The sequence below is a fragment of the Amphiprion ocellaris genome, chromosome 14 (assembly GCF_022539595.1).
Source record: "Amphiprion ocellaris isolate individual 3 ecotype Okinawa chromosome 14, ASM2253959v1, whole genome shotgun sequence".
Classification (NCBI taxonomy): Eukaryota; Metazoa; Chordata; class Actinopteri; family Pomacentridae; genus Amphiprion; species Amphiprion ocellaris.
In genome coordinates, this window is record NC_072779.1 from 16036532 (window position 1) to 16055524 (window position 18993).

The 18993-nt window shown below is 40.0% G+C and overlaps 1 protein-coding gene across 1 annotated transcript in view; it reads right to left on the reverse strand.

Moving 5' to 3' along the window:
- LOC111579862 (gap junction delta-2 protein-like) overlaps positions 1–18993 on the reverse strand; it is a 39512-nt gene that overhangs the window by 17894 nt on the left and 2625 nt on the right. The window contains exons 2-3 of the mRNA XM_023287371.3: positions 18656–18712; positions 3337–4198 (exon numbers count right to left, since the gene is read on the reverse strand). Coding sequence (XP_023143139.2) covers positions 3337–4198; positions 18656–18712 — 919 coding nt within the window. The remainder of the gene's footprint in view (positions 1–3336; positions 4199–18655; positions 18713–18993) is intronic.

Genomic DNA, 18993 nt, shown 5'->3' on the forward strand with positions numbered 1-18993 from the left:
TGTGAATGTTGATGTCATGTATAACACGCGCGCAACAGAGAGTCAATCACAGCCGTCCACATGTCAATCAGAACACAGTGTCGCCTTTAAGTGAATGGATAACCACAACATTCATTACTCTACATCATAGCAGACAATCAAGTTTATTAACACTCCTCTCCATCACCTTTGTTCCTCTTCCTCTAGTCCCACTTTGCTTTTAGTGATTCCCAGGACGTGGCCACATGCCGCCTGCACTGACTGAGGCTTTAATAACACTAAAAGGTTCGCCGCCCCCACACCTCTCTGTTCTCTCCCTTGGTAACCTTACTCATTACTGGAATTATCAGATCCGATCTAATAACTTACCTCCCTGTGAGTCATCACGAGTCCAGGAAACAATAATGTGAGTATCAGAAACATCTTACTATAAAAGTGATGGAAGTGTGAAGGCAAATGAGCAAAATCACAATGTGAGCTAGCTTGCTTGTTGTGTGTTAAATTGACTTTACTCTGGGGTCTTTTATCATGGAAGTGAACAGATTAAATATCTATAATTTATCAACAGAAATCCAGAGAGCGCGCTGATGTTTCTCTCGGAGATATATCATTTCTCAGTGCTGAATAATAAATGTTAAAGCAGGTTTTAAATCTGTGCAGCTGAAGCACTGCATTGTACTTGGCACTCTGTGAAGGATAGAAAGTGCATAAGTATTCTACACAGCATGAACAGCTGCGGTATATTTCATGTTACACTAACACACCACTGTCATGTGCACCGCTACTGGTGGAGAGTAAAGAAGTACATTTACTCAAGTATTGTATTTGAGTGCTTGGACTCTAAAATGTATTTCCATTTCCAGCATTTCCATGATACTTTAAACTTCTATCCCACCGCATTTTGGTGTAAAATTATATTTTTTTCTATTTCATTTGTCTTATTTACAAAAAGTTCAAAATTTTTATAGCCTAAAGAATAAAACTGTGGCAGCAAGGGTGTCAGTAAAAAATACATTAACATTGTAATGTTTCAAAAACTGGATAGACAGTAAAAAAAAATAAGTGCAAATTTCACTTTTTCTTGATTGAAATACAATGGAATATTATGATTTGAACTGTAAAAGAATTGATTATTATTTGTTAGAGAATGTTTTTAACATAAATAAAGACTTTTGTCCTGTGATTTTACTAGATGTTTTATGTAATTGAACAAAAACATGGAATATCTGCAAAATAACAGTTAAAATGATAGTGAATTTTTTAGTTTTTTTCTCTTTTTTTGCTGATTGCTGATTTCAATGAAGTAATAAATACTGACATTTTACACTGAAACGTTGTAAAAGAACAGATTACTATTTCTAAAAATACAGATTTGTGATGTGGACATTATTTAAGTTTTGGCCTATTTTGGAGGGTTAATGTGTAAATGAATACTTCTGTACAGTTAAAAAACAGTTAAAAAGTTAAGTTTTTACAGTGTATATAAAGATTAAATTCATTCTCAATTAGAGTAAAAGGTTAAATAAAAGATGAATAAAACACTACTTATACATGATTGCATCACAACGTATTAACAAAATAAAAATTAGATTTTCAGTAAGGGGGGCATTTTTCTGCCTAATGAGAACTTTTTGGTTCGATATTTTAGGTGCATTTTTCTAATATATGTAATGTAGTTGTGTAGCTGTAGAAGTTGACAAGTTCACACCACTAATGTAAAATGACAACCATGCATAGCAATTACCATTTCTTTGTTAAACACAACACAGTCAAAAATCACTGCATAATCATTTATTCACATATTTTTTTCACATACTATATATTATTATTGCTGCAGTTGTGGCGCCTCTCAGGTATTCACTTTCAATATTCCCATAATGAGATTCTATGTTCATATCTCTTTATAATTTTCATCTTCATGCATGCTGAGTATTACATTTCACAGGAGCAGGATGCAAATAAATAAAACAGTCTCTTTTTAAAGTTACATGTCATAATCTATCCATTCTATTAATGCTTCAGTAACATGCCTTTTTCAGAGTCCATAAGGAGGGGAAACACTTCTTGGAACATATAGTCTCCATTAGAGGGTGAAGGCATAACAAAGATCACATTAATAATACATATTGTTAAAGCTGGCAATCTATGATTAATCTTCATAACCACTCAAACCCCTGTTCCCCACCCATGTAAAGCCTGTCTATACCGTACAGGGAAAAGGCTAAGTGTAATTATTACATTTCATCTATGTACAGGAACTTTGAAATATGGCACCAAATCTGCTTGTGAAAAAAAGCTTGAGGTTACATGTTAAAATATTTGTGACTACAATACTTTTCCTGTTGAACTGAAAAAAGTCTGTATGTAATTCCATTCATACGCTTTCAACAGCGATCACATTGTACAAGCTGAAGTGGAATCACTGGCACACTTTTCTCGACTGTTTTCAGTGGGCTCTGAGAGTAAACAGCATGCCTTGCAGGCACTGGGAGCATTGCGGTGCATGAACACAGCGTTGGAAAGTAAATCTAACTCATCTTCAATGCACTCCGTGTCTCACTTTGAGCAGAAGCTCCCAGGCAATGTTAGTCTGTAGACTGATTGGCACCTAATGCAACAAAGAACACGAAGCATAGTGAAAAAGCCTGGGACACTGACAACAAATAGTGTGTTCCAGTTAATGCTGATCATTTTAGTGCTGATAGTTTTTGTGTTCCTCTTTGTGTTTGTTAAAAAAAAGGTGCTTGTTTGTCCAGCAGTTTTTGCTTGAACATCGTGGACAATTAGAAAAAGAGTTATCTTTCTCTCAGTAGCTCAGATTAGTTTAGCATTCAATTTTCTGACTCAAGTCAGAGACTGGCTTTTTTTCCCACACACTCATGCGTATGCATGCACACGCTTAAGCTCTTGCATATGCACACAAAATTGGAAAATGAGGGGATTATTCTGACCTACAGCAAAAGCAAATAATAAGACCTTCACATAATTCGACCTCCGACTATCTTTACAGTATTTTATTATTATTTGTAGTTGCTCAGTTTTGTCTCTTGGGTTCTTTGAAGGCACCTAGTGTCACCTAGGCAGAGCAGAACTCACAAAATGTAAGCTTCAGATGTAAGCTTTGTTGCAGCAACACAGTTGCCTTTATAGGAAGGTGATTCTTGTCTCTTGAAGTGTCAAAAACTACTTGGTGAATTAATGCTTCATCGTGACTACACAGTCTGTCTGTGTTCCTGATGATAATAACGCAGTGGTGAGTTTTGTGCCCTACTGATCGGGGGTCCGGGGCCAGGGAAAAGCTCTTCTCCAAAATTTAAAAGGTCCTCGAGCCCCCAGGCAGAGAAGCCTCTGTCAGACGTAGGCTGACTCACTAGACTGGGTCCTGCCCAGGTTTGGGGCCTGGGACAGGTGTGAAACATCCTTCTTGCGCACTTCGCAGATTGACTTTCTTCGGGCCTGCACGCCTCGGATGGCCGTCTTTATCTTCCTCCAGCCAAGGTGGTTGAGCTCAGCCAGGTTGAGCAGCACACATATGCCGCTTACTGCAAACATGAAGACCAGAAACACAGTCTTTTCTGTGGGCCGAGACACGTAACACTCCACCTCCTTCACACACGGGTAGCGATCACACTCAAACATCCCTGGCACATTGAAGCCATACAGGAAGTACTGGCCGGCCAAGAAGCCAATCTCCAGTGCGTTGCGGAACACCACCTGGATGACGTAGAAACGGGAGATGCCTTCTTGGCGTCGCACTTTAGCACTCTTGTGTGTTTGAGGGAGTCCTCGTGGCCCGTTAGGGATCTCCTTGACCTCCAAGCAGTCATGATCCTCCTTGCTGCTGTCGGGATGCACCAGGATGCCATTGATATTGCGAGAGTGAAGCTTGCGAGCATGATGGTCATGACCATGGCGACCATGGTGACCGTGACCATGGTGATCCATGTAAGGATGCAGCAGAGAGTAGCTTCGATCACGCGCTTTGGCAGACTGATGAACAGAGTATGTGATGAAGCACAGGCTCGGTGTGCACACCAAGATGATCTGAAACACCCAGTAGCGGATGTGAGAGATCGGAAAGGCCTTGTCATAGCAGGCCTGGTTGCAGCCAGGCTGCATGGTGTTGCAGATGAACATGATTTGCTCATCTTCATACACTTTCTCCCCCACTATGCCGACTATTAGGATACGGAAGATCACCACCACTGTCAGCAGGATCCTGCAGAGAGACAGAAGGAGAAAGAAAGGGCAGGAAGGGGAGGGGGTAAAATGGAGAAAAACAACATCAGTTAATGAGGAGTAAATGCACCGAGATTCTGGAAATATGTGGACATGACCCTGGCCTTTTAAAACTGCCTGCAAGTCTTGGTTTAGTGTAATTTAACTGGTGATTGGATGCTGTTTTGTAATGGCTTTTCGGCAACTACAGGGACAGTGTGACAATATATTCCCTAGTAATTATAAACCATTTTAGATCAACAGAAAGAGAATAGTTTTCAGGCGAAGAACAGATCTAGGTATGAGCTTGTGTGTCTGTGCGTGGGTATGTGCATGCATGAATGTGTTGCACGTGTTATCACTCATCCGCTGTGACAAACAATACTGTAGGATGGTGGAGCTGTGCTCTAGATAGCATGCACACATCAGGTCACTAATCATACAGGACTAGACAGGAGGGTTTGTCAGAAGATAAAGGTGATTCACACTCATCTTCACCAGTGGGCAGAAACAGAACAACACATTTGACAAACACAACACTGATGTTAGTGTGTGACTGCTCATGCAGGTTTAAACAGTGATAGCTATCCATTTATTTAGTGATCAGTGTTGAAGTATTAATTCATTTCATCTTCCACCATAAATATTTGGTGGTTGCAAAGGTAATTAATACATTTAATTGCTGTACAAATTACCTCTTTTTGTTTCATTGCTGACCTCCAAGTGAGGAAAGAGGAAGGCAACAACTGTCACAGTTTTAGAGATGCATCTTTTTAAAGAGCTCACATACCTAATAAATGAACTGACTCAAATCTGCCAAAATATAAGCAACTGCTCTCTTAAGGAGACTTGATTATCAGCAACTTATTGCTGAATCACGCCGTTGGCACTTTTAAAAAACGAGGATTTCCCACTGAGCATCATTAGTGCACTGCTGCAGTTATAGAAAGCTGCATCCAGAGAGCAGTGGATCTAGAGAGTAGTGCAGCTGCTTTTCAAGGCCTCTGAGAGACTGGTGTGCTGTACTATTATCTTCTGGTGTCGATCCAGCATGGGCACTGCGGAGGAGGACTGGGGCTTTTGGGCTGCACTGTCAGCTCTTTCTAATGAGTGAGGAAAGCCTGCGCATCATGGGGCTCCCTGGTATTTATGCTACAATGCAGAGGATGTGCATGCTCCTTCGTTGGAGGAGCCAATTACTTAGAGCACACTTGTTTCCAAGCACACGAGGGCCACCCAAGGCAACTAAAGGGACAGAGGTAGATGGGAGCTGGCCCCTGGCGGATTGCGACAATCGGGGTGAAAGGCAGCTACATAGGACAATGGTCCTTAATGTGGTGTAAGGCAACACGATTCCTGTGCATTTTTAATTTGCACATGAAAAGCAGGTCTCTTGTCCTGTTGTTTTTATCCACATATCAATTGAGACTTCACAGTTTATCTTTTAATGAGGACTCAAAATGTCCATACTGCACCTTCCACGGCCAGTTACCACAGCAACCTATGAATTTGTGAAAGGTGAGGATGTGGAGACGAGTGCAGGAGGTGCTGTAGAAGGTGGGTGTAGACACCCAGGTATGGAGAGAAAAATAAATGTCCAATAAGTTAAAGCTGTGTTTCTTTGGGTAGTGAAAAACTACATGTCTTAGAATGAGTCATTCAAACAGACAGGTTGTTAAAGCACAATGGAAGACAGGTGAAGGGAAGAGGTATGGCAGAGGAACATGTGTTAGCGTGAAACAGAATAAAAAAAAATAGAGCAGTGCGCCGCTGGAGGACTGTTCTTGCTCCACCTGTGAATGCATGTCTGTGTGTGTTTTTACTGTGAGAAAGACAGACACGAGGACACAGAGACAAAGAGGGAGAGTCAGCCATGTGTATGACTTGTGCAAAATGGCAAACATGTCCAGCCGCCTGTGCTCAGAGCAGCTGCGAGTGCATACGCTACACTGACTTTCAGTGTGTTTGAAAATGCAGGAGAATAACGCTTCTCTGCACCTTCGGACTTCCAAATTATGTATAGAATTTACATAAAGATATTGAGTCACGATGTCATCCTTTGCAGTGATATGTATCTGCCTTCACCGGCGGTTTGACAACAGAGGATTTGACCGAAGAGCTGATATTGATGGCACTCCGCACCACAAGGACGCATACTGCTCGCTCAGATGGAAGTCTGTGGTTGACGCTGCTCATTTATATGCAAATATTTGTTTAAGTTATACAGGAGATATGACAAACTCATGTTCAGTGTGTCTGTGTGAGAATCTGCAGTGCTGGATGCTGATGTAAAACTACATAATAGGGTAAAGAGCGGCTTGCAGCACATCTGCATTCACGTTGTCTTTCTTTTCAAGCTCTGTTTCCTCTTATCCCAGTGGTAATTACAACATCGTAATTATGTTAACTAAATGTCACTAAGTCTGCTCGGTCCCCGCATCTATGTATAAAGACAGAAGTGTATAGACAGGACAGGTTTATTAAGGCAAAATATTACTTCAATTTCTCTATAATGTTTTTTTATACACCAGAATAAGAATTAAATGGTGTATTTTACACCATTTAATTCTTATTACATGGTGTACAGAACCTCTGCAGAGTAAAAGTGAAAATTCTGTATAACCATTTTGTAATCAACTGGAAACAGTCTCGAGGCCATATGCTCTGTGCAGACCTGTGACATCCTCATTACACATAGTGACTTTTTATCCTGTACCCAGACACACACTGTACACCAGTCTACACTGTATCTGAGGTTTGTTTTAGGGGCAGCCTGCACACTCAAGATTCCAGCTTCATTCAGGCTATTTCTTGCTGACTATATATATTCTATGTATTCCTGATGTCTTTTTTTAGCGCCTTTAAAGCAGCCCTGACACAAAATGCAGTATGTCCTTTTTTTTCCAGAGCAAACTATAGATAGACTAAGTTCATCTTAGTCTATCCTTTTTGATAACAACCCAAACTATTATTACAGAACTGCTTAAAGTTCCAAAACAAATGAAATGAGGTTTGCACCCAAATCGAATCTTATCAGCCCATTAAGTGAGTATCTATCATTACTCAACAAATACATAATTAGTTCCGATTGAGCAGCCTACACATGCTAGTAGGCCGGAAGGTGCACTATCACCCATTCTGACCACCGCTATAAAGGCAACCTGTGACCTAAACACATACTTTTGATGGCTAAACATCACCAAGTGACTAAACCTAATGAAACTGTCACTAAAAACACAAAGTCAGAAACTCCAGGGAAACAAAAGTACCACACGGGACACAGCCGTATCCACAGGACGGATAACAAGTGTTAATGATCATCATCTAACTGCACAAAAATACAAACAAAAAACTGAAAAAGTAGAACTAAACTACAGTCTATTTATATTTAAGATTCCAACGTATATTTTCTCCACATTAGCACGTCCAATTGCTTTTGCCTCTACATAATATGAAATAAAGTTATTTTACTTTAGCTAAGCATTGCTCAGTGCTTTCATTTAATAATGGAGAGGCTGCAGAAGGTTAGACAAAGGATACAAATGTGTCATTTTGACTGACGGTTTCTCTTCCCTAAATTCAGAAATCATTTTGGAATTCACATTTATCACCCTGAACTCTTCTCGTATGCCGTGCCTGACAACACATCCAGGATTTTAAACTGCAAGATGAGGCAGTTTGCATTGCATAGTTCCTTTGCTCTTTTTATCATTAACCACCTACCACCTAAAACATAAAGCCTGTACGCTAATTCTGCATCACAGTAATGCAACACGTCTCTTGACTGCAGTTTTCTCAGTGCACCTCTGTTGACCTCAACAGTAAGAACTCTCAGATGCACTTTCCTTAGTACTATATTGTGGATTTTTGGTCATTCAGTTGGTACTTTAGCCTTTTTTTTGTCATTAAAAAAAATCCCAAGATATTGCACGTATTGAGTGCTTTGTGCAAGCGTGTGTGTATTTGTGTGTGTGCTTGTGTATGTGTGTACGCTACTGCTGGATAACAGGGTAATCAGCACGGGGCAGATTGCTGCATTAGCAGAAAGCAGTGCACGGAGGTTATCTGCACACATCAGTGTTTTAAGTCCTGCAGAGTAACTAGCCAATACTGTAAGTTAGAGCAGATTGGAGGAGGACAGCCCAGAGGCCTGACCATGCAGAACACTCAATATCCATCATAAATGATCAAAAAGACTTTAGAATTTTCAGTATCGCAAATCTGTGGAACAGGATATAAAAACAGACTAATTTGCAGAATAATTCCAAAAGAGAAACATGAAAAACATTCAGGCAGTATGACATATTTTCTATCATGACTCATCTAACTAAAAGTTAAATGGTTGGTAAATGATCTCCCATATCCTTCATCACTCATCAGCTCATTTAGCTGCCTGATCCCCAGAGGAAAAGCTTCAAGGTAAGACAAATCATTACATTTTTGGAGACCTGCTAAATCCCCAACACTCTACAACAGATTTAATAAGATTTGGAAGAAAATTAATCCGTCTGAGTCCTTAGATTGCGTTCACTTGTGTAACCTCTTTCCTAATTTCCATTTTCTTGAGCTGCATCACTGACAGCTGACATTTTAATAAAGTCCAAAAGCCAAGAGCATACTAATGTTAATGTCTAGAGGGATGATGAGAGGAGGAAGTAAACAGAAAGACGTGCTGCATCGAACTTTCAAACTGACCTTTGGGCGGTCGATCGACCTGTGAGATTGTGTGTACAGTGTGATGGTAGCTGCTCTTCAGCTGGTGTGTCAGCTGGACATGCAAGCTCTGTCTTTCCCACAGGCTTTAACACACACACACACACACACACACACACACACACACACACACACACACACACACACACACACATGCATACGTTCATTCATACAGCAGCTGCCGCCGCCAGCCTCCAGGGAGAGCAGTGGCCTCCAGCACGAGAGCAGATGCATCAGGAAACACACACACATTTGCTCTCATACACAGATTGTGTATATAATAAATCTCAATTTACTGTATATGAGTCAAGAGGAGCAAACATGTGAAGGTGTACGTCAGTAAGTAGGTGCACAGACAGGCCTGGATAAGTGCAGTATTATCTGCGGAGAAGCTCTGGGTAAAAATATTCATCCCGCCCATACGCTCGCAATAATAAGCTCCACTGATTGCTGATGGCAGCACATAATGAATAAAGACCTTAGCAGGCATAGAAATTAGGCAGCTTAATTATCAGAGTGCAGACATTTCTTTCCTCCTGCCCCTCATCGCTGCTCCTCTCTCAAAGTATTTTAATAGTTTAAAGTCTTGCCCACGTATCAGGCAGACGTGCACGACCGCCCGAGGTGCCGCTAAGAGTTGGCGTGACGAATGCATTAATAAGAGCTAAACTGGCGTGCCTTAAGCTGAGGCGGTTCACTGACTTCTGGGTTCCTGAAATATTTTACAGAGGGTGTAAGACGTAAAGGGTTTAAAAATAGTCTGTTCCATTTTTTTTTTGTTGTTGTTGTTGTCGTGACCTTAGATTTATAAAGGCTGTAAGTTTCCTTTGTGCCACAACACAGAGTCAACACATGCAAGAAATGCAATTAGGACACTTGCTCATTCAGCGTCTCTGAGGGAAATGGCTTCCAGCTGTTTTTCAGGAATAACGGAGGAAACAGAGAAAGTTAATTGGGGGAGACTCTACAGGTATCCGTGCCAATTATATCTAGACAGACAGCAACAGGATCTGGGTTTAGACACCATAACAATGCTGATATGAAAATAAAACACCATGAACAGACTGTGCTGAACTCTTTAGATGCTAAGGGTTAATGAAACTGCTTTGTTGAAACAAACAACATTACAATCACTCAGTGCTGGGGAAGATTATGTTTGAAGAAATTCCACACAAACTTTTTCTATCAACTCACTCCACGGCCTAACGATGCGTGATGATGATGCAGAGCGTCCCAGAGGCAGCTTTCCTCCATCCCATTTGTCTTTATGCCATCTAAAATTACCCTTTCATCTCAATTCAAGCTAAGGCAGGCAAACATTATGCAGAAGCTGTTTATATCTAAAATCACTTGAAAGCTAAAAACCTTCACATGAACGGTATCAGCATTTCAGCTTTGGATCTCAACCAGTGCATTTTTGCTGATTGCATCAATATATGATTTCAGAATATTAACTATAAAACATTGGGAGGTTATTCAGTTTTCGGAGCAATGGCAGGTTTCTACACAATCAAAACAAATAGGAAAAACAAAAGCAGGGGGATTATAATATGCATCTGCAAAATGGTTCTGTAATATCCGTGGATGTTGTATCTGAGGCTACGGTGGATGGGCTTTTGATCAGCTTCCATGCAGAGAAAATGATTTTATTTTGCAGCAAGTCACTGATCAGAATGGGGTCATTCTCACTCACTGACTCCCATCAGCTCACTTGTTTTATGTGTGTAATCCAGTTTTTGCTCAGCACATCGTAAACCTGCACAAATAAGTTCCTCTGAGCGCAGCACTTAAAAGAAATTGAATTCGGATTTTAAATAGTTTTGATCAGAGTGCATTAACTCCAATATATCTCTGTAATGTCTATTCATTCACTGCAGGAATCTTTTGCGGTTGTAATGCACTGTAGTAAACAAAGGACTCAGGAGACTTATGTTTGATCTAAATAAATCCATAATATGTGAATGAATTATGCAATTTTGAAGTTTTAATATATTCAAATTAACCACAACCACATGGGACCAACACGACTTCACCTAATCAGTCATATTAGCCACTGACTCGGCTGACTAGGCATTGCCCCACTTGGCCGAGTCGAAGACGGAGGAATCAAGGTTGTAGAAATAAATATGATCTGACGTGAATGGCGAAATGTTCATAAATGTTTTTTCTCTCAATGAACCTTCGCTCAAAATGCATTTACACGACAATGAACTGAATGAACAAGATGTCAGCTGTTGATTAGGATACTTTTACCTGGAACAAGTGAGCAAGCAGTAATTTAAGAACAACTATGGGGTCAATTTCAGCCTTTTCCCAGCACACTGATGAGCAGATTGTGGTGTTTGTAAAAATCCAAAAGTGTAGTCATTTCCACAGCATGATCAAATAAGACTGCCAATTCAAATTATTAATCCAAACTAACAACAGATGAAGCACACTTTGGCTACAGAACTACTAATGGCAAACACAGTGTCACATTTCAAAGCTGAAAAGCACCAATTATCTGCAGGTTGTCTTCCTAATATGCTACTCACTGCACATTTAACCTTCATTTTTACATAATGGCATTTCAACTGACTGTATTATTTTGGAAAAAATACATGAAATTGCTTTTAACACATGTCTGAGATGGTCCTTTAATTTTGCAGTTTCAGTAGAAAATAACTGTGCTGCTAAAGTGTAGCTTCTACATGAGGTTAGTAAACAGAACCTTTTCTGAAAAAAAAAAGCAGATTAGATAGTGATTAAAATATGTGTGGAAGTGTAATTACTTGTGTTACATTGAAGACCTAATTTATTTTGGGCCACAAGGAGGAAGCTTTAAACACACAACTGTGACATGCTGTCAATTTATAGTGTTAAAATGGGGAAATGTTCAAATGTATTGCATATGTGCATGTCCAGCAAAGTCAGAAAAACATTAGCGTTGTATTAGAGCTGAGCTTTTAGCCATCTGACAAATATAAATGCAGCATTCTCCCTCTTTCTAACTTTGTTTTCAGTCTTCATCAGATGATAAATATACTGTCTGGCTCTTAAGCAGCTTGTTCCATAATATGTTTACCAGCTAGTCGCTATCATTGTCTCTGGTAGGAAAGGTTCAGTACAACTACCTGAAGCTGGAAATGTACATGATAAAACAGCAAACAGGCTGAAAAAAAGTAAAACGCTCTGTAGACTGAGGTAAACAGCAGAATCAATCAATCACACATGGAACCTTTAATTTAAAAATGTGATTAGTGCATTTGTAAAAGATGCCATGTGTAGTATTTACAATGACAAGAGAAGTAAGCAGCGTTGTTTCTGCTGTAATACCATCCCGGGTTGCACTTAAACTTTCGTATTTCTTTATCCAAGAACAAAAATGTCTCAAGGCCATCATCCCTGCGTAACAGCACTATCTCTCCCTAATGGCTTCTGCTAACTTTCTACAGCATGTTTGTTCCTCATAATAGTTGCGAAAACTTCTTTCTGAGTTAGAATTTCTGTTTTGCGAAACCTTTTAATTCTGCCCCACCTGTGATTCCCTACTTTTTTCTCCTCTTTGAGTAATATCGGTACCCAGTGTAAATTTTAATCAGCGATCTACTCTGAAAATTAAAGCTCTCTAACAAGATGGCTCACTGATACAGAAACACTTTAGGCTGTTACACTTATCTAATAGCTTACCGCAGTCAAGCACTATCATTATGAAGATAACTTGCTGTAATTAAAAATAGACTCGGCACGTTAATGAACTTCCACGACCTCGTTCTAATATATATGTTTTCATTTGGAATCGCTTACACCATTAAGGAGAACGTATTTGTTATGACTGAGAACACCTCAGTGTGTGTGTTTTCTCCCCTCATCTGGAGACTGTGATTGTGTGTGAATGGAAACAGGAGTGTGTCGCGAAAAGGAGGTTTAATGATGGATCAGGGTTGTGTTCAAATTTTATATTTTTTGCTTTGGAAGGTTCCTAACTGAGTGAAATGACCTGGAAGTATCTTAGTGGTAACCTCAATGAGAGGTGATCCGATTCTGTAAATGCTCAGGAAAGGTGCTTCCTTTCTTATCTCCTTTAGCATAGGACACACTGCACCATCCTTTAAGGAGGGAAAGGAGATAAGGCCGCATCACAATTCCTTGCAGCAGCATTATTTAATGCGATGCACCATCCACGGCACGTCAACAACATCTGCTGTCGAATGATCTCTCAGCACTGCAGTGGTCTTTAACTGTGTCCTCAAGAATTCTCCTTCACATCTTTCCTTGACCTTATGACGTTTCCCATCAATAACAAGGACAAGTGTTTAGGAAAAGATTCAGGACATAATTTTTTTCACTATGCGGCTACAACCCATCTATCTGTTCCTGCTGGAGGTCGGTTCCCTGTCACTATATAATAAGAAAATTCTGTGGAGGGGAAACTCTTCTCCCACTGCTCCCAACTGGTCACACTTGCATCCTAACTGTGTCCATCTGTACCATTTTCCATGCTGATGATTTCTTTGTTCTTTAGGTGTTTGTAGAGGTAGCCTGCCATTTCTTTTAATCATTTTCTCCTAGTTATTTTAGCTAGGGGCCGAATGTGTTGTACTTTCCTTTTTGTAAAGGTTAGCGCTGTTGGCTGCTCCTGGTCATTTGTGCCTTTTCCCAGCTTGAAGGTAAAGCTTAGCTCCAACAATTTTTTGAAAAAAGTAAATGACAGTGGCTATTAAATCGCAGTAATCTGTTTCTGTGTCTGCTTGGGACTTCATTCATTGCGCTACATTCTTTTTATTTTGTAAATCAACTGTGGTTTTCTCTTGATGAAGCAAATGTTTACCTCAGTCAGTACATTTAACTCACTGGTTTCATGTTCAATGAATTGCATTAATGATTTGTCCATTTCAACAAACCCTCTAATGTTCTTTGTGAGTTCATATTTTTAAAGAAGGAGAAGTTACAGATAATAAACCGTTAATAAATCCAATCCCAACCTACAGCAACTAGGAAATTTCACCACATGTGTGAAGTCACAGTAATACAGAACATCTAAGCTATGCAAATGGAAACATTACAGGGCCAGTGAAGCTCATACGTTCCCCACTGATGTGTTGCTGAAATGAATAATAGCCTGTGCAGAATGAAAGCTGAGCTCAGCTTTACTGGCGAAATCCCCCGTCAAACAGTATAATCAATAGCATTCAACATCAGGGATTGCTGCACAAATAAACCAATGACAACTCTAGATGTGCAGAAAAACGGTTTCGTTTGAAAGACAGTCCCGCTCCTTGCTGCAGGATGATGGATTACTAATCCTGCCAGCGAGATATCGGTGCCATTGTTTTGCTTTGCAACACAATCCTCTCTGAGAGTATAGATTTTATCCAGGAAGGTGACCATTAATGATACATGAATTATATTGTGGTTTACTATCAGACAGGATTATGCCCTCAATTTAAGCAGACCTTTTTTCACATCTCAGATTATTTTGGGAGAACTAGGGTGCCCTTCTCAAAGTAGGGTACCTCCTTCTTGTGGCTATCCTGACCCATTTAGGTGAAGTGGAGACAAAATGTTCGTGATAACTACAGCAGGGAACAACTTTCCAGGCAAAGAATCAGACTTTTGCTTTTAGAGAAAACAAAAAAAAAATGTAGATATGCTCCTCAAACCTTTCTGGACTGTCCTTTCAAGTGCAGTTTTTTTTAAAACCAAAGAGCAACAAGACCTTTCAGACACCACTTTGTCCGGTGCATTAAAAAGCTGGTCAACCGTGCATACATTTTTAATGTATGACTTGACATCAGTTGCAACCTGCAACAAAAGCTACACAACATTTATTAAGATTTTATGATTCATAATGCTCAAGTAGAGAGCGATAGACAGTAAATAATAGATCATTTAACTCAGTTACGCAGGTAAAAACAAATAAGTGGTGCATGGACATAAAAGTTTAAGAGCACATGAATTAAAGAACAAAAAAAAAAAGTTTTTTTTTCTAAAATAAGTATCCATCTGATTGAAGCGTAATATTTAAAATGTAATGCAAAATGCATGGTGAGTTCATTGCTTCAACAACAGAGAGCTCCTGCTTCCTATTAAAGGTGCTGTTTATTCAGCCGAGCCTGTGTCGCTCTATTTGCACAGACGGTGAATTTTGCATGTCATATCTCCCAGAAAGGCATTAAGCTCACCTTTTGCAAGACCTAACTTATGAGCATTACTTTCGGATGTGGACGGAATTAGAAAAATGCAAAAGGTCTGGTGTATTTTTAGCAAACCTCATCAATTCAGAGGACACATATCGAGTTTGTGTGCGTGCAGGCTGTTTCCTCAGCAGCAGGGTCACTCAGCAGCTCCAGAGGAAGGAGCTCTGACACAGATTCTCCGACCCAAACCTCTGCAGAGCAAAAACTTTTCTTCCTTCCTCTGTCTCCCACTTCCCCCTATCTCTGTACCCTTTTTGTTCTGCCTCTACAGCTCACATCATCGCCTCTCTACCCATCCGGCAACCTTTATTATTTTATCTTCCTTAGATCACTCCAGTCCTCCATTATCTCTGCCTCTTTTTTTTTTTTTTTTTGCTCTACTTGTCTTTGGTGCTGACCTCACTACAGCATTGCAGTCTAAGGGAAGATGCATCAAGGGGAAGATGCATCAACGCAATCTTCCTTTATCTCTTTCCTCCTACCTGCAAGGTACAAAAGTCAAACCCAAAGGTTTCATCCTCTCACGGTAGAACGCATCTTTTTTTTTTCCACGCACATCAATGTACACCTGTGGTCAAAGCATCTGAGCTCCACATATGACAGAGGAAAATGCTTTAATATGCCATGTGAATATTGTGCATTTTATTGCTTGTAAGTAGATTGTGTCTAAATGTGTCTCAACAATAGGTTGCAGGAAAATTTAGATTTTCACATATTGCATTTAGAGCTGTCTATAATAACTGACGTCACACATGGAAAAAAGGGACTCTGTGCTAAACAAATGCCCTCCACCTCCAATTGTTTGCAGTGGACAATTGACAGATCAGGTACAATTTGTCTGTCCCACTGGAATAAACATGACACTATAATATTGTGAAGGTGTTATACTGGCCTGATAAACAAGAATGAGAACAAAAAGAAAATACATTTTATTGTAAAATCTATTCATACTATTCATACCAAACCAACAAATTTCTGTCTAACAGTGTAATTTATGTTGCAAACCTGCACAAAATTTTATTTACAGCCTTAAGTGTAATCATATGTATGAAATAATTATTATGTACACAAAACTTTGAGACATATCAGACAACCACAAACATTATCAAGGCTGCTACTGTTACATTTCACACAAATGCGGCTTGACTATCAGAATGTCAACATATAAACGTTGTATTGGTTTTGCTGACAACTACTAGGCATGCAGAAATCTGTGCTAACTACTTAAACTACACCTGAACATCTTCCATGGGAAATTTTGATCGAAATAAGCCTGAAAACCTGCGTACATATGCAGTATATACAGCCCTGGTTCTGTCATAACCTGTTAGCATTCCTCTTCTGCCCATCAAGAGAAGAAACTTAATTAATTTCCTTAATTAAGAGACCGAGTGAGACAGGTTGAGACACTTTACAGGCTGCACTGAACTGTTGGTTATGTAATGCTGAAAGCCCCAGGGTCACTGTAACTGTGAATATACAGTATTTTGGTCTCAGCTATAGAATAAGGTTAATGCAGCCTTGACAATGATTTCTTTCGCTGTGTAATCATGAATACAGTCATTGGTTATCCATGCACACACTGTACAATGCCCAGTTAGAAGTCAAGCTTATGGAAATCACAATACACAACATTAATCTTTGAATGAGTCATTATATGCAAGGCACCTGTGGTTAGTCAGAGGCACAGAAGCAACTCTCAATTTGTCTGTCTCTTTCAAAGACCATAATTAAGCTAACCTATGCCACTGTGTAGAGTTGGTCCATTTCCATTTTTAGCACCGTTCTGTATTCCTATGCTAATTATCTATCCTATGCCAGGGCATAGGTTAGCTTAAAACCTACAATTAAGAAACAGCTTAATTGTAGCTGGATAAGACAGTCTAGACATGTGATAATACTATCTGACAGTGTCTCATGGTAGAGCTACATCCTCATGTTGGCACTCAAAAAGATGACTGACATGCAACCATGTTCCAAAGTTTTGATGCAGGGGAGACTTTTCAGCCATGGGGAGACATCGCTGTTCTGTACTTTGGAACTGCATCCTTTGAACTGCAAGCGCACACATGCAAACTCTTTGAAAAGTGTCGTGACACAGGCTGAACATCCTACTTGTGCAGTTGTTGCATGCTCCGGCCACACCCTGTGAAGTGCAGGACTTCACAATGCACCACAGTGCAACACTACATCACAGTTGGTTGTGTTCACAAGGGCAACGGACCACACCTGACCACACCCAACGGCATTGTTGGGTGTGGTCAGTGGTGCAACAGACTCGAACCTTTCAACCCATAGAGGTCAGTGCAACAATTTTGACTCCACACGTAATTTGGTGTGGAGTTGCTCATTAACAATCTAGGAGGCACCTTTACAGCACAAAACTGTGCCAGTGGTGAACAATTCTCCAACTTGCTGGTACATCCAGAAACATCATTCTTATCATTTAAATGTTAAGTGTCGTTGATTTCCTGACCATGCAGACACATGCTTAGGATTAGGAATCAAGTCGTTATCTTTAGTAGCTTTTGTATTATTGCTAAAGATTGCCTGAGAATGTCTGATGTCTAAAAATGCCTTTCTATAGATAAAAAGCCAATATCCAGACCAACACTTAGTTATAGGTAGCTACAGCTTAACCCAACATCTGTCTCTCCAGACTGCGTAAGAAATCTCAAAAACATATTGTTTTTTGTTATTGTTTTTTAAGTTAGATTGCAAGCAAGCTAACTAAAAGGGACAAAATCAGCTTGGAAAAGGTAAAGAGAAGAACAGGGACCTACAACAGAAAAATACTGTGCAAAGTGATTCCAAAGACAATGTTTCCTGGCTCACATAGCATAGACAAGCAGAGTCGAAGGAGGAAAGCCCATTGGAAAACAGCTAATGTTACAACTAATACTCTAGGGCCAACTAAAGAGCCTTGTTGGACAAACACAGTGTGAGGAAAGCCAAACACATAGGGATCATTTACAAAGCATTTCACTGAATTCAGCACAGTCGCACATGGCTGTGGTAATTCCTGTATTTCTTACTAGTTCATATTAGTGTTTAACTGTCTGATGTCATGTTACTTTGAGGGTTTGACACAGTGGGTATTCAGACTACATGAATCTATCATATGACAAACTGATGCACAAAGGACTATTCTTGTTCCAGAGAAGCACTGCTCATTTTACTAAACACATCTTAGGTACTCAGGGAACCCTTTTTAATGTTCAGCCAGTGAAGTGCATGATCAACAAATAGCTCAAATTAAGCATATAAAAAGAAACCGTCATCAGTTGACTTTTGAAAGAGGTAGCAGACAAATTGAGAGTTGCTTCTGTGCCTCTGAAAAACTGTAGGTGGCTTGAATCATCCAGAGATTAATTTTTCAGCATTCTTTGTACCCTGTGCTCACAGGGTTTTACTGATTCAGCTGCCAGGACTGGATTTTAAAGCTGCATTAAGTAATTTCTTTGACCACTAGGGGGCGGAAAGACTCCGAAACAAGGTCACAACAGTTAGCAACTAGCTTATCAAGTGGTTATGGCTAACATGTTAGCAAACAGTTGCCTACTCACATATCCAGCAGAAACAGAGCAACACGGACATCCCTTTGGTCTCCTTTTTCTGGCCACCTGTTGAATGTAATTCCAATATTCACTGGCGTTTTAGCCTTTGTTTGGTCTTCCAGCTCATGAAAAAGAAATATCTGGCTCTTTTTGTTTCACTAAGCATCCAGCTTCCTTTCCTGGTATCTTCGGCTTGTTGCCATTTCGCGCTGGGCAGTTAGCGTACAGGTAACCCGTTTTACCTTCTGTGCTGAGAGACGCTGCCCAAGTTCGAATATGAGCCAACATTCTTTTGGTTTTGTGGCTCTGAGCGCCAAAACAATGAGCTGAAAATGGCTGAAAGCTGC